This window comes from Dysidea avara, chromosome 4, assembly GCF_963678975.1.
Source record: "Dysidea avara chromosome 4, odDysAvar1.4, whole genome shotgun sequence".
Classification (NCBI taxonomy): Eukaryota; Metazoa; Porifera; class Demospongiae; order Dictyoceratida; family Dysideidae; genus Dysidea; species Dysidea avara.
Genome location: NC_089275.1, coordinates 13,995,016 through 14,011,818, shown reverse-complemented (window position 1 = coordinate 14,011,818; position 16,803 = coordinate 13,995,016). Strand labels below are relative to the sequence as shown.

Sequence of the window (16,803 nt, the reverse complement as noted above, 5' to 3'; positions counted from 1 at the left end):
CTAAATTATGCCAATGTATAACATTTTACAAAGAATTTGAAAGTGACTAAGAACTGGAAAAATGCAGCTCATGGTTATTTTTTTAGCACTTGTAATTCTAAGTACATATAGTATATCCAATTGTAGGGACACAATAATATTATTCAAAGCAAACATACTGTACAGTAAGGTATCCATCATACCTATTCCAGAGATGGTTATTCTTGTTCCACCTCCAAGACCGCCATTACGAGGAACAACTGAGTTCACTTCTGTAAATACACAGAAGAAGCAAATGTTAATATGTACAGTATTTTGCCTAAGCCAAACTAGGGGACATTGGTCAAATGTAATAACTCTATGAGATGTGATTACACAACCAAACATGGCACCTGGTTGTTTATTACATAAAGAAACAAATTATTGTGCTTTATGGTAGATTAGAGAAGGCCCTGGGATACACAATAATATTGCTTTGAAAAGATATATTATGCTTTTGAGCACTTCAAGCCCTTCATGCTCAAAATTAAGCTCTCAGATGTAATTAATAAGCATGCTTGAGAGCTGACTATTTGTTTACAGTATGTGCATTATTTATTGTGACTACTGCATTAGAGTATCTCTGCAAAATGTGAATATGAAATTGTAGTAATAATTAGTAGTTTGTTCATTATTTCACTGTATTTTGGTATTTACAACATGTATTTTAATTAAACATCTCTAACGTAAAATGCTTAATGCTTTTGCTAGCCTATTACATTAATATTTGTGCCATTATAACTCTTGTATTTGGTAGATTGGCTAATGAAGCATAACAACAAACTTGGCAAATGACTGTTTTCTAGGTCATGTGAGACTATAGGCAAGCTGTACTTATTGAGCAAATAAGGTGGCAATTAATTTTTCCAATATTACCAATCAGATCACTTATGCAGTATGGCAATTACAGTTTGTACTTCATAAGCAATGTTAATCCCCATGTTAGTCTGAGGTGTCATGTTGAAGTAGTTCAACCTTCTTGTGAGATTATGAAATAGATGTAACAACTTCCTTGAAGTTAAGCATTTACACAATACATAATACAAACCATCTAGGATACAGTATATTTACATACTACTACATAAGCAGTACAACTGAAACTCACTAGGCTTTATGATCTCTCCGGCATTGTCATCATCAGGTACCGCAAATGGTGCACTCAGAGCAGCTGTGTAACAGGTCATGTAAAGTTAACAACATAACTACACAATTGATTTTGTTGTTTCCTCACAAGACATAATTATTCAAACACACATACATACAGTAACTACAACATACCATACTATTATGCACTTATATTACAAGATGTGAGGAGCAGATCCAAGGATTCCATGGAAGCCAAATTTAACCTTAACTAATACTTGATGAGCTGCATGTTGTGACCCCTCCGCTTTAAAAAGTCTAGATCTGACCCTGATAAAGATATTATGAAAAAGGTGTGCTAATACACTATCAGCAAATGAATTAAAGTTTTTTTTTAAAATTTTACCTACACAGTTTGTCTAATTATTAGCTAAAATCTGACATTGTTCATGCTTCAGATATTCTCACTTTTACAACTATACCAAATTATTAATTGGACTGTATTTGAGTAAGACCTTTGTCATTTACATAGACGGAAGTGATGGAGATAGTTATACATAGCAACAGTGTACTACATGTTGCTAAACTTACAACACAGTCCATCCACACAATTGCTAGCATCAACTGGACAGGAAGTACAGGCTCCACCAACAGTGTAAGGATGTTGACCAATAATGTTACCTCTATAATGATGATAACATAACTAATCCATACGTACAGAAAGTAGTTACATAACATGCTACAATCAGCATTACCACACTGTTGTTCTAGTGATTGTGGTGATCAAAACAGTATATGAAAGTTAATAGTTTACATACTGGTAGTCAGTTTATTTGATGTGCACCGTTCAAGATATAATGTAGTGTGAAGTGACTCTATAATAGTGATCAACTGAATCTGTTTATTTTCATTAGAAATATTCACACTGTCTGTTTGTGTACTATCATAATTATGTGTTACTAGGTGATATAACTATAGTTGCACAATTCAGTAATACCTCTTTATTTATTAAGACAAGCTCAATATTGTGACCTATTAAAACCACTTCCTCATTATTGATATACCATACTTCTAATCTCAAACTGAGGTGACCTTATCAAATCACTGTTAAAAACCATAATTTCATGCCTAAAACTCTTTGTCAGAGTTCTGAAATACAGTCATGGAAATCATGTTCATGCTTGATTATGAACAGGGAAACATCATTTTAGGACTATTACATTCTAACCTACACTTAAAATTCGTCCAAATTTAATACACCTATCACTTGTTTATTGATGTGCAGACATCGTCACCAAGATATTCATGGCAATGGCTACAAGGAATTTATCAATAAATGGTAATCTGTAAACTGATACACCACGACTGGCTTCACACACAAAACATAATGTGTACATTGTCATCATCATGTTGTATTCATAAGGAGTACTGTTGTAGTCACATGCTCAGTTTTACAAGGGAGTAACTCACCCTGGTGCATAGTTACACACAACAAGAGTTCCTGATGAGAATCCAGCATCATATAGTCTAGTACAGGAGGCTGCCCCACATCCCACCAAATATGATCTTGCCCACACCACCTGTAGAGTTTGGATATGTGTAAAACCTAAAATCAGTTATAGTTGATACTAATCTACATGTGTAATAATGTGTACATGCACTTGAACCATTTTACTGTATTCATGTTAAGAATGATATATAATATGAAAGGGAAAATTAATGCTGTTTCTTACCTGTGTGTAGTGTCCACATACTCTACTTGGTTGACAAGTGTTGCTATTGTAGTCGTAATCAGATATTTCATTATACCAAGCTTGTATTGCGGTGTCCAATACACTGTCAGGATTTGTGGCACTCGTAACATAAAGGTTTTCACCGATCCACGAGAAGTCATTAACAAGGCCCATCCGATCAGCTGAACTGCTGTGGGAAAATCTACACTCATCAGCATACTGCTGTGCAAACTCTGCCAAATCTTGATCCCATTGCTGTAGAGTAAAATAAACAACAATAGCTATAGAAATATTTGTATTTATTGCATGTAAATAGTGTTTATTGTTATTTTAGTCTTGACAATTGCTTGTTTGTACATATACTGTAAGAGCAGCAGCAGCAGCAAATTTAAAGTTCGCGGGGGGCACATTATTACGTAGATCGAAACGGAGTTAACAACTAAATTAAATAATTGATGGACGTAACCATAGCCGGAATTTAATATTGTCACTCGCTGTACAGCTGTACAAGAGGCTTTATCTCGGGATGTGTATATTGTAATAGTAACAATACCATTAATAACATGTCGGAGGCTCCTTCTTGTCTCCTCAAGTCATTGTGTAGGTCCAGGCCGCTTTGTTTCTCCTCCCTAGTAAGCTGTGCACTGGATTGCTCACAGTAGAGGAGCAAGCTAACAAAAAATGTTACAGTTGCTCTCATTTCTGAAAAGCAACGTCCTAGCTTGTTTGCATTTCAGACAAATTCGAGTTTTTATAGCACGATATACGATATGTCATGGTATGCGCAAATGACTTCTGATTCATATCATGTAGGTGTAATTCGTAGGCAGTGGGATTACTAAGACTTCTGTTATTTGACCCACACGTCTCGATGTGTCGCAATAGCTATGTTTACGTTGTGACAAAAGATTCATTAGTAGAGCTCAAACAATTCAAGTTAGTTCCAGTTGCCTGATAGCTTACAGTATTTGCCTCATTCCAAACATACCACTGATAGTATTTCTCATCTTAGACTATAGCTAATTCATCAGTTGTTATAAGACTTGACAGAGTACATGATGGAATCAGTGCAAGCTGATTGTTGAGTAACAAAATGTACTTTCTACATGTGTCTTGGATGCAACCCAGGGTAATTCTCCTTTATTTTTGTGGCATCTCTGACTCCGCTCTACTCACTGCAGTCAGTTAAAATTAAAACATTGCCACATACAAAGTTCAGATTATGTAGTTGCACTCATCCTAACACTGCTCATGTTTTGAGTGGCTGTCCCAGTGCCTTGACACAGGGCCATGTCACATATTGCCAATCCATAACGTTTTGCACTGTTTGACTACTGAACTATAAACATGGTCTCAGTTTATGCTGATTTACCTGGATTGCATGCAAGTGCCTCTCTGCAAGCAACAATTCCTCCTACCACATACACAATATCCTGCTGAGAAGCCGTGGCCTTATTAGAACTGACATGCTCCTAGAACATTCAAGACTGCCAGGGATAGAAAACAATTGCAAAGAAAGAGAGATTACCATGAGTTTTTTTGTAGTCTAAGCATTCCCTATTTTTTGTGATACAATTGAAATAAGTGCCTTAGGCCATTACATGTTCCTTTTGTCATTTCATAACAGTTTAATTATATTCAAAATGAAAAAAAAAATCAACCTGCAGATGAATTTTGATTTGACAGTTGCATGCTGTTTCAATCTCTATCTTCGGGAAGGCTATTCATGGGGCAAGAGATTTCCCAGAATGGTCAGGAGAGTCTTAATGTTGACCACTTCAATTCTATTTTTTGGATTTAAGTACTTATTATTGTAACCAAGAGTTCATAATATTGCTACTATATTATGAACTCTTGTTGTAACTTAATTCATTTTCTTGCTATACCCACTCGAGAGGTATTTTACCTCATCTGTGGCTGTGTGTTCACTTATTTTTGTGCTACACTTTATTCATCAAAATAATATTGATGGTTTTTCTCTGTAGAGAAAGCTTGTCAGGTGCACAAATCTGTTGCCAATTATTAATCTACACAGCTACATACATAAGTAGACACATGTGTAGCTATGTAGCTACTATCATGTCATTTCACATAGCTACATGTACATATAGTAGCCATGCCATATTTCTGTTTTACAATATAGAAGCCAGTAGAAATTCAGGAGGGTCTGGGGTGCAACCCCCAGAAGCTGCAGGATTTCTGCAATTTGAAGGTTCGAAAACAGCCTAAAATGTATGCTAATGTATGCTAAAAGTATGAAAATGTTAAAAATAACAATACCAATCTATACTGCAACTTTTTCCAAAGATTTTTAAAAAGTTATTTTTCAGCAGGGTGGCTATAGCCCCATCCCCCCCTTAGAATCACCTATGTCTCCCCTAGACTTTGAAAATGGTTCACAAACTCAAGAGAAAATGCCAACAGTCGAAACGCAACCGTCAAAAAATGGGCATTTTTAGTTGCAGCGCAATTATTACGTAATGTGAAAAATGGCGATTCCGAAGTACCACGTGGATGCGAGACTTAGCGTTTGTTTGAAGAGATGCAGTGGTGTTTTTGCTAAAAATGTCTTTGAGAATACATGGCGAAGACAGCTGTTTAGTTCGTTAATCATTGGAACTCAAGAGTTGGAAGTATTTGTCTATGAAAAAGTTGACGTTCTTTAACTGCCCCGAACTTTTATCCACCTTTGAAAACTGATGAGGAGTGCACAAAATCTGACTTTACGGATTTTGAAAGGTTTGTATGGCCTACTTGTATAAGCAATATAAAAGTATGTGCTTTTGTGAAACAAATTGTACCACGTGCAAACTGATAGAGTGTAGTACGAGACCTCATTAACTTACATAAAAACTGATACATAAAATATTGTTAAACAATGTAGTATTCATAAGTAGTATCATAAAAGTCATCTTCAGTTATAATCTCTTCTTCTATTGGCTCTAATACTACTTCAGGTTCATCACAGCTGGTTCCTTCAAAATCAGTCTCTTCATCTTCACTGCTGCTACTCTCACATTCATCAGTGTTCATACAACTTTGGCATAGGCACCCTGGACCACACTTTCTTTGTTTCCTTCTGCATCCACATTTCATAGTATTGCAGCCACTTTTACAGCTGCAACCTTTCAGCAAAAATTCTATGTTATCCCTTATTTTCTGTTGCGTATCAGGGGATTCCCATTCAATGGTGTAGTTTCCATCAGTCAGTTTCCAACCATAGTCATTTGGGGGTGGTAGTGATCCGTAAATGTCTGGCTTACTAGATTGCTGCCACATTTGACTAATCCAGCATGATCGTAGCCAGTGCTGCCAAAGAGATGTCACAGTGGGTACTCTTTCCTCTTCATGGATGATTCTGGTACCAACTACTTCTCTAATTTGGTTTAGCCATAGCCGGTGCCTCTCTTCAGCTTGTAACAATGGATCTATGGAGTTATAAAGGTGGATGGGGGTTTTATGTCCTTTAGCTGCTTCAAATGTTTTTAAATGCTTTCTAAAATACAATGATCCGACCAATCTAACAAAGGCTAAAAATCCTTGTTCTTTGTTATGTGGTGATGTATCATGTAAACAACCAGGCATGTTTTGTCCACAGATAAATGATGCGTACTGAAAGAAACAATTGAGTACTGTAGCCTTGCCTATGGACCTGAAGTAGGAGATGTAATCACATCCTGAGCAAATAAATAAAGTTTGCAATACCAAGCCCAGGTCATTCTGCCGCATACTCCTTAAATCAAAGTCTTTCAACATTGCTGTTTGTAAGTTATTAATGTTGATGTACTTGTTGCTGTCAGAGTGTGGAACATTAATTTGTACTATGTACGTAGTTGTAGGATGTTGCTTCACGAAACTTAATCCAATGTTGTAGACATCAGTATCTGGGGAATAGATGAGAACACTGCTAGCTTGTGACTGCACAGCATGGCGCCACATTCTGGTGTCAGCTTCTTGTGCAGTTGAGTAGTACTCCTCAAGTTGCTCTGCAACAAGTTCACTGGGGCTTAACAACCATGCAGTGTTCTCACCTAAACCCGAGAAACACCCAGCTAGAATCAGTCGTTGTTTAGATGTTAGGAGATAGCGTCCCTTCTGAAGTAGAGCTAGCCCAACAGCTTCAACTAATAATCGCTTGCACTGTTGACACTGTAAACACTCCTGCCACTTGTTTGGTACTTGAGCGTCAGGACCAAAAGAGCCATGTTGATGGTCAGTGTTGCTGTTTGAGTACCGTCTTGCCTGCTCAAACTGTTTGGGGTTAAACGCTTGCACATTAGGTTTGTCAAATATTAAATGAACCTCTGATGTACCGGCCTTAAAGTGTTGTAGAATGAACTGATTAAAAAGAAAGACTGTATATTCAGAGAAAGTCTTAGTTTGGCGAAGTGGTCTTGTGTTTAGTATAAACATGGCATCGATAATAGCAATGTGAGGTATAAATGGCAAGTGTGAAACTAGGATGGGAGCATCAGCTGACTGATACCGGCTAGCCAGCTTAGTGGTCCAAGTGCTCTTATTACCTTTGTGAGGATTACCTTGCTCATCCGCTAGTGCCCGTGGCCATTCTGAATATTGTACTTCTGATGGGCTCCCAAGCTTATGATAGTTGGACCAAACTAAATGGCGTCGTAAACATGTGATTAGATGTTTATCATCTCTCTCCTTGGCTGTGCCCTTAGGTTTAACTGTTTTTTTCGTTGCCATAGTCAACAGTTTATGTTGTCTTAGAGTGGGCTTTGTTGTGGTTGGATACTGCAACATGTGGTACTTGACGTAATCCTGAAATGCTTGCTCTCCAATCTGACGAAACGAAAGCATATCACATGCTTGCTCATTGGTGGCTACTTGTCCAGTGAATACATTCAAAAGCTCTCTATTCTTAGGCTGTACACAAAACAACTGATTTTCTGAAGCAACACTGCAAAGCTGTTTGATGTTTTGTTCATATTTGCATGCCTGAGGAGAATCATCAAGGATGTTATTATTTGACTCTTTGTGGTGTTCGAAACGTTCTGGGAACAATTCTTGAATAAGATTTTTGTGTACTTTAATTCGATCATTTAAAAACAATGTGGTTTTCTGCAGGTAAGGTTTAGTAGGGCGAGCTATGGCAGTCTTTAAATCTTTATTAATGCACATTTCATGTGCCTCATCGAGGGCTACAGCTCGCCAATGTTGCTGAGTTAGCTTGACAGTAAATGCTCCTCTTTCCAAGCAATTCAAAAGCACTGGTGGGTAGTGTTGAATCTCACCAAGATGGTGGGGCAATATTCTGGCATAATATTCCCTGTCAAATGCTGCAAACATGGGAGCCATTAGCTTTAAACTGGTTATGCGTAACTCCCAATTGCTACTCCTTATGGCTAAATACAGAGCAAAGTAACAAAAACAGTCAGTAAAAACAAACTGGGTCCAAAACTTCCATGTTTTGTCATTTTCACCCATCTGTTTCACAAACTTCTTGAAGTCTTCTCCACTGTTGCTGTCCTTCACCAGTTCACAAATTCTCTCCATCATGTTCTTAGGTGAGTTCTTTGTCTGTATGCCAGTAAGGAGTATGCAAGTGACATCCTCAGTGATGGTAGTCTTATTGGTTAAAACATACGCACGCCACATTTCCCTGTATAAGGCCTCCCATGTTTGCAGCAAGAAATAGTGTGTACGTTTAAAGTTTGAACAGTGCTCCAACGACTTAAGTGTGGTCCCATGATAGCCAGAATTCTTAGCCAGCTCTCTTAGACCGGCAGAGTAGTATTCCTTCATTAAAATAGGCTGGTAGTTTTTCATAATGTGCCAGTCTCCTGGAAAAATTAGTAGCTTTCTCAACATTGTGCTATACTGTTTCTTGACATTCATGAGGTGTCTATAGGTCTTCCCATCTCCCACTAAAATCACCCATCCATCCTGGACTCCATCAAATCTTGCCAACAGATCTTCTGCTACCATTGACATTGTCTCTGCACAGTCAGGGTTCTCATCCAATAATTCCATATAATGTACAGCTGATGTACACTGTGTGTGCTGTAAATCACAGTGCCTGTTGTCATCTAGAAATACTCTAACATCACTGATAACAGCATTTGGTGAAACGCTATCTGTGTGTTGGCGGTAGTGCAAACAATACTTCTGGATAATGTATGAAAACAGCTTATTGTCCAATGATATCCTCTCATTTGCTTGATGGTTGTTCTCTAGGAAACTCTCTAAGGTAAGTGTGAGTTGAGGTGGTGGTAGTGTATCTAAATTGGTCTGTAGAGAAGGTACTAAGCTGTTAACTGACACAGTCCTTTGGCGCTTGGGTCCATTTTTTCCGTGCTTGTGAGGAGAGTTCTCTGGTGACATTTGTCGTTGCTGCTGTCGAATCAGTTTATTGGTTGTAAAAGCTGGATTGCTTTCTTGAATACTAATGGGAGGTGATTGTGGTGGAGGTGTGGTCATCTCCACATCTGTACCTGCTGCTGTAGTGGCTGTCTCTAGTTCAGATTGAAACTCATTGCTTGATGTTAGTATTAATGGTACTCCTGGTTGTACAAGCTGCAGAGTTGTCCCATGGTAACTCCGCTGTTGATCACCACAGTAAACAGCAGAATAACTCTGTAGCATGTTGAAGTTATCAATTGAGGCTACAGTAAAGTATGTAGTTGAAATTTTATCCCAGATTGCTGCCTGACGTCGAGCCGTAGCATGGTATGTCACGAATCTGTCATGGGTGTCTGGGGAACTGGAACATCCCAATCTGTTTAAAATTCTCATAAGTTTGCGAGATCCCCCACAAACTTCGATGGTATCTGCTACTATGTCGTAGATTGGTGGTGGTTTCTTAGGATTGGTACAAAACATTAATTGGCACAGGATAAAAAACAGTCGAATTTTCTTTGCATGTGAGGTAATGCTAGAAGTTTTACGTTCTCGAATGGTGTCAGTGATAAATGTTAAGAACTGTAGTAGTAACGGGTTCACATTGTTGAGACTATCATCAATACTGATTAAAAGTGATGGTGATAATTTGTTGATTTCTTCATGGATTAGGTCATTTATTATAACACTAGCTTCCTTTAGTGTGGTCTCTGTGTTAGGATGCTTACTTTGTGATTTATGATGATGTTTACTAGGTTCAAATGATGACACAAGCTGTGATGAACTGAGAGCCCAAGACAAGGCAACCAAGAGATCTGCCCCTCTTCGGTACAACACCGTACCAAATCTCATGTGTATACACTTGTGCATCATATAGGGATGGAGGTGAACAATAAGGTGATCTAGTAGCCACCGAGATGAAAATTGAATTATCCTTTCTCTCTCTTCTAGGTTGACCGACTTCACATCTTCACTATACTGGACTCCATAGGCTTCAAGGAATACTTGGCATACCCATGGCAGGAGAACAGCCTTTTGTGACAGTAAAGACTGGGCAACAAAAAGCACTGCAGTAAGAATTGCATTTGTTAGTTTATCGTCATCATGTTTTCTAATGGTGACCTCCCATGTTTCAATTTCTTTTTCTAGCATCTCATCTGTTCCATTCAGTTGGCATTCTATGGACTTGACTATGCTACTATGTGTGTTGTAGCAGCTTGTACATATTCTGTCACTTGGTCCTATGACTATCTCAGTACCAATTGTTTCTGTGAGGTACTGTGATATCAGTGTAAGATTGGGACTGTAGCGAATGAATTTTTGTCCATGTTTTGATGTAGCTCCACAAGATGAACATCTACTTGGGGAGTTAAACTGATGGTATACCTTGCTGTAACAAGCTGGACACAACAGAAATGGGATGTCATCAGCTACCTGCACTTCAAGGTGAGTCTTCAATGCAGTGATTGTGGCAAAAGCAGGCTTCATAAGTTTTTCATGAAATCTGTCATGACACTGTGGATGTATACAGCCTTTAGGAGAATTGTGAACTTCATTAGCCTTTTTCCATTTTGGTGTAAATGTGTTGTCATTATGGTGTCGTTTGGCTTCTACTAAATGTTTCTTACAAACATAGCTTTCATCTGGGGGGCATTTTCCAAGGTGTGTGTACACAAAATGCTTTTCAGCACTCCCCCAGTAACTGTACTTAGTCATTTGCTTACCATTACCTCTATCACCACATAGGGTGCAGCACTTCACACTGTCAGCTGGCTGAGAGCAAGTGGCAGATCTTTCCTTACTTGGAGAGTCCACTCCATCTGATGACTATTGTTAAATATTGTATTATCATGCTATTATTGTATAAATGTATAGTGGGTACTACAGCCATAGTGCACAAGTTTTTATTATTTTGTTATCTACACTAAACATTTCTCTACGCGTTTAGCATGATTACGAAGCCCCACATACTCTGAAACAAATTGTACCACACATGAAAACCACAATGTGATAAACTTACCATGTTTGCTGACCGCGTTGGAGCTTGTTGCTAAGGCAGTGCAGCTGCTAGATATCAGTGCATTGGGAAAGCTTAGTGACGTGTTGTTCCGTATATTAATGTAACTTGTCGTAAGACGTAGCCGTCGAAGCTAGCGAGCGCTGTTAATTTAGGTGGTGTCCACAGTGAAAAGCGTTTTGTTTTCCCGGCGAATAAAGACCGCGCAACTAAACCGAGGTAATAAAGCGTAATTTGTGACGGTTGCGTTTCGACTGCCAAAGGCAACATGTGGTCTTATACATGAAGTAGTATGATACCTGGGAGTGATTGTCTCCAGTGACCTGAAGTGGTCAAATCACTACAATTCTATAATATCTAAAGCATATAAATCGTTGGCTCTGATACGACGTACTTTTTGTTCCAATCACTACCCATCAGTCAAGCTACATCTGTATATTACTTTAGTTCGTCCTCATCTTACCTATTGCTCTCAGTTATGGCGACCGTACCTAATCAAGGACATCTTATGTTTTGAGCGTATTCAACGTCGAGCAACCAAACACATCTTGAATAATTATAATATCAGCTACAAATCCAGGTTATTAGAACTTCATCTTCTACCATTCATGTATATCCTCGAGATTCAGGATGTTTTGTTTGCGATCAAGTCACTTAAGTCACCCACAAGAAACTTTGACATTAATAGGTACATTACATTTACTCAGGGTCACACCAGATCCTCTACACATAATAAACTCAAACATCGTCTCCATAGTACAAACTTAAATAGAAACTCTTATTTCCATCGCCTTCCTCGTTTGTGGAATGCTCTTCCTGTAATCAATACCAATTTATCAATTGCAACCATCAAGGCTAAACTAAAGAAATTTATGTGGAATCATTTTGTAACTCATTTTGACGATGACAATCACTGTACCTACCATTATCTATGTCCGTGCAGCAAATGTCACGATCTCTCGCCACCATCAAACTTTCAAACACTATAGCTAAGTTATAATTAGTTAAAGTAATTATAATGTATGTATAACTTGTGTTTTAGGCTGCAAGCACCAGTTGCTTGCAGACCTTTGGCATACTTGCCATAAAGTAATAATAATAATAATAATAATATATTATTATTAACTATCTGCTATGAATACTATTAAATGTTGCAGTTTACAGAGATTTGTAAGAGCCACTTAGGTCAAAGGACATTGACAGAACAAACTCACAAAGTACTGTCTGAATTATGAGTTTAATAAGATGTTTTCCAAGAAAGCTATCATCCTATGTTTACAGCTAGTGTACAGGTACTTGTGCACTGTATAATGCATACAGTGTACAATAGTTCTGGGAATTTCATAGTTAGAATTGTTTAGCCTTTTGTAGATATAACTATGTACACTCGTATATTCATGCTGTAATGGTGTACTTTGTGTATTATCTATGTATGTGACATCACAAATTACATAATGTACATGGTTACTATTAATAGCTAAGGACATAAGTATATGTGTATGATCAGCTAAAGTAACTATGAACTACACAACTAGTTGATATACATGATCCATAAGAGGAGATAGTTCCAATGATAGTTCTCCCTCTGATAATCATTGATAGTATTTCGACAGCATCTTTTTTTTGCCTTGCATTAGGCATTAGGCTGTGCAAAGTTAATTATATGTTTCTGGTCTTACCAATTCCCCAAATTGACCAAGTTACCAGGCTGGTTTTTTTTGCAACTTTGTGTTGTGGTACACTACATTTGATATAGCAGTACATGGAATTATAGGGAAATGTATGAAGTTAGTCCATCTTTATAATGAGTGTTTACAAGACATGAAAACCCTTCAACAGATTTAATATTGTAACTTATTGTATGGTGATTGCATAATTCATTAAGCAAAAAATTACCAGGAAGGGAACCAAAAACATATAATTAACATTTTGTGGCCTAAGAGAGAATTGTGTTTTGCTTTTTTATAGCTATAAATTCAAATCAATTAAAGTGCATAATATTATCATTTGTAAAATAACAATCATATCTCCTAGTAGTAAATTATGGTTTGATGAACAAATGTATTATATGTATTATTTCAAGTGCAGTTTACTAAATTCTGGTACTTTTAGTATGCAGAGACCAGTGTGCAGTAAACAACAGAATATTAAGAGGGCATGCAATGACAAGTACATCATTATTACGCAGTTTACAATTGCCTGAAGCGTGCATATTAGAATTTCTTAAGTGATATACTCACTAATACACTTGTTGCTTACAGCCACATCTGTATGGATTGCAGTAAACTATACATTATGTGCTGTTCTGTAGTCAGCGTAGAGCAGTAATCTCCTATACATTTGTATTGCAGAATTCAGTATCCAAATTGAATTTTATGGTATTGCTGTCTTTAACTTGTTGTCTTCAGTTCCCACAAATGTGGATACACAGAGACATCTAGCTGTAATGTCGTATGTAAAATGATGATCATTTCTTGCATCATTTCAAGCACAAGATCAACATTTAGATACTTGTACATATGTACATATCTTTTGAGTACTTTGAATTTTATGGTACGTGCATAAAAACATCTTCGCTCAGTAAGTACACAAAGGTTTGAAGGAATTCATGCCTACAATAGCTATAGTGGTTAATAATTTAAGTGGCTTTAGTCTGTGCTTCAAAGGTACAGTAGCTATAGTCTTTTTGTTGCAGTATGCATGGACATAAGGTCACGCATACTTCTGAACTTAACTTTACTAGTGTGAATTGTTTGTACAGGTATGCTATTAACATAATTGTATGCTCATATGAATGTGCATAACATATATAGATGCTTTGCCTGTTGATAGCTATAATGATTGTATCCACAGAAGCCCAGTATTGACACTATCAAAACATGATATTGAAGTGGTATGGCATAATGAGTCATATGTCAGCATATAGAACAAGGAGTAATGAAGTGATTAACTATATACCATACATGTATGATTATCAGTTACTGTAGGTAATTGTAAACATTGCTACACTTCATGTTAGCTAATGTGACGTATTGTTTACAATACCCTTAGGGAGGGATGGTATGAGAACTAATACCCCATTATCCCATAGGCTAATGATGGTAATAATTTACAATTGATCACCATGTTGAATTGAATGTATACACATAAAGATAGGATCTCCCATGTACACAGAATCGAGAAGTTATTCTGTATGTGTTTGAGCATAGCTAAATAAATCAAGTTTATACTGAGTATGCTATGTAATTAATGTGGAGTGTTTAGTGAGACCTCCAGCTAAATATTCTGTAGTGATACTGAAAGTGCTTCACTAATTCACTACCAGAGAAGTATGCCATGAAACGTCTATGAATTTTCCATGAAATGTTAAATCTCCCCTATGAAATGTACCATGAAAGTTGATTATGTTATACCATTGGTTGTTTCATGGGCCATGAAATACGTCTATTGATCAGATTATCATGGTAATTTCATGGCATTGCAGAGATTTCATTGGTGCAGTACCCATGAAACATTAAAATTCATGGGATAAACCATAGATATTTTCATGGTTATTTTCATGGAAATTTCATGCACTGTATCTGGTAGTGTAAGGATCCTGCAGCTATTATTGTAGTTAACCTTAACGCTTGCTGACCAGGAATGGAGGTCATGCAATTAAAGCACATAGCTAAACACATACAGGTACTTATGCTGCAAGCAGGTTATATGTATGTGGCTTTGCATAGAAATTACTGATTTCTACTTAGCTACTGTATGTATGCTATATGATGAATGCTGTACTGGTAAATATGTACAAGAGTTACTATACTATTTTCTACATTCATTCTTCCTGTAACTATTGAAAGTGATCAACCATAATACCATTCTGCAGTATCACTAGTGGACTCCAGTACATTAACGTAATCAAAAAGTTTTGCGAAAAACCAATCTCACTGTCTAGTGTTAATTCAAAAGCAAAATAGATATCTCAGAGATTGATTATTATTGTCTCATTAATACAAACACAAAATTCATGGAAAATAGTGTAGGTTGTGTTGTCTACCATCCCTTCGTAGCCTCCTCAATATGCTGCAAGCTGCAAAATTTATGCTGGAGTATAATTATATGCTTTTATACACCTTATATATGCTCATGTGTGTAGCTACACACCAGGAGTTCATAAGAATGTATGGGGGAGAGTGTATAACTGCCAGTATGGCCTGTACAAACACACTGCTGTAAGTTCACTTTTGATCATATGTACACCTCTACTACTAATAACAAAGAACTGTTGATAGGTGATGATTAGTATTGAAAAGTTCAAGCCTTTCTAAGAGAAGCCTGAGATGTTACTTGAGCAATGTGTTTACTAAATGTGCTCCAGTCAGATACTCTTCCCCATAAACATATTATGAAGTCTTTTTTACATATATAGAGCACATAGGTATGTGACTATGTGTAAGACACCAGCTGTAGCATGTATATAGACAAACGGCACAAACCTGATAAACTGTTTTGAGTACACATCTCTACATGTACCTACACATACCTTAACTTATTGTGACATAAAAGTGCCACTAAGTACAGTAATAAATGCTTACTTACTATAAATAGGAAAGGACATATATGTGCAATTAACAACTGTAACTACACACACACACACACACACACACACACACACACACACACATACACACACAACTATAATACATAATACATTTCAGGGGCTGATAGTTCCTATGACTGTTCTTCCTCTTCAAGGAATTAAGGAATAATAGTTAGTAATCTTAAACTGACAATTACATAAATAATGTATCTGTCTTGCTTGTTGGCTTATTACACAATATTTGCTACTGTAGGTACTGTTTATGTGTCTGAATAGCATTATGTATAATGTACATACGTATTGTAATGATGGTTTTGGTGCCAATACTAAGAGTAATCACTCTATAAGATCTAGATTTCCCTTTAAACATTAATTTTATAGTGTTGCTGATTGCTCAATAAATAGTCATACAGTATGTCAATAATTAATAATATTATTGTGAAATTATACACTATATTATGCATGCATACATCGGCATGCGTACATACATGTAATTCTAAATGTGCACATGCGCAGAGCCTCTTAAAAATTGTTCATTGTTGTATTTAAATTATTGGTTACAAAGTTTTCCACAGAATTCATTTAAAAAAAGAAATTAGTGCAATTGTAAAATGAGTGAAATGATACGTACATGCACAGAGGAAGCTTGTAAATATTTGATTTTTATATACATATCAAGACACACGGTAGTGTGTCGTGCGGCCCAAGAAGCCGGCGCGCCACACCCGTGAGTATATTGACAGGAAGAACGAAAACGTCATTTTCACACCTTTGTATCTCGGTGATCACTTATCTGATTGGAACCAAATTTGCTACACAGTTTTCCGCCAGCCAAGGAAGTCTACATTCCAATTTTGAAGGAAATCGCTCCAGCCATTTCCGAGATACGAGCTGCCAAAGTTTCGTTTTTTTTCTACGTTTTTTTTTTTCTTCTTCTTCGTCTTTTCGCACACTTGCAAAAATTGCTATAACAAGCAAACGCGTACTCCGATCGCCTTAAAATT

At 37.0% G+C, this 16,803-nt stretch overlaps 1 protein-coding gene and 1 long non-coding RNA gene across 2 annotated transcripts; one reads left to right on the top strand and one right to left on the bottom strand.

Annotated features, from left to right (window-relative positions):
• Positions 1-902: 902 nt before the first annotated feature.
• Positions 903-3,534, bottom strand: LOC136253572 (GLIPR1-like protein 1). Its single transcript, XM_066046238.1, has 6 exons — positions 3,388-3,534; positions 2,835-3,089; positions 2,572-2,681; positions 1,693-1,784; positions 1,124-1,186; positions 903-1,069 (listed from the first exon to the last, which is right to left on the bottom strand). Exons 1-6 carry the CDS (start codon positions 3,532-3,534, stop codon positions 903-905), a joined length of 834 nt encoding a protein of 277 aa, XP_065902310.1.
• Positions 3,535-5,259: 1,725 nt separating this feature from the next.
• On the top strand, positions 5,260-11,123 carry LOC136253097 (uncharacterized). Its single transcript, XR_010699951.1, has 6 exons — positions 5,260-5,573; positions 9,950-10,091; positions 10,146-10,266; positions 10,344-10,469; positions 10,535-10,640; positions 10,941-11,123. It is a non-coding gene; the product is annotated as an uncharacterized lncRNA (long non-coding RNA).
• The last annotated feature ends 5,680 nt before the right edge of the window (positions 11,124-16,803 follow it).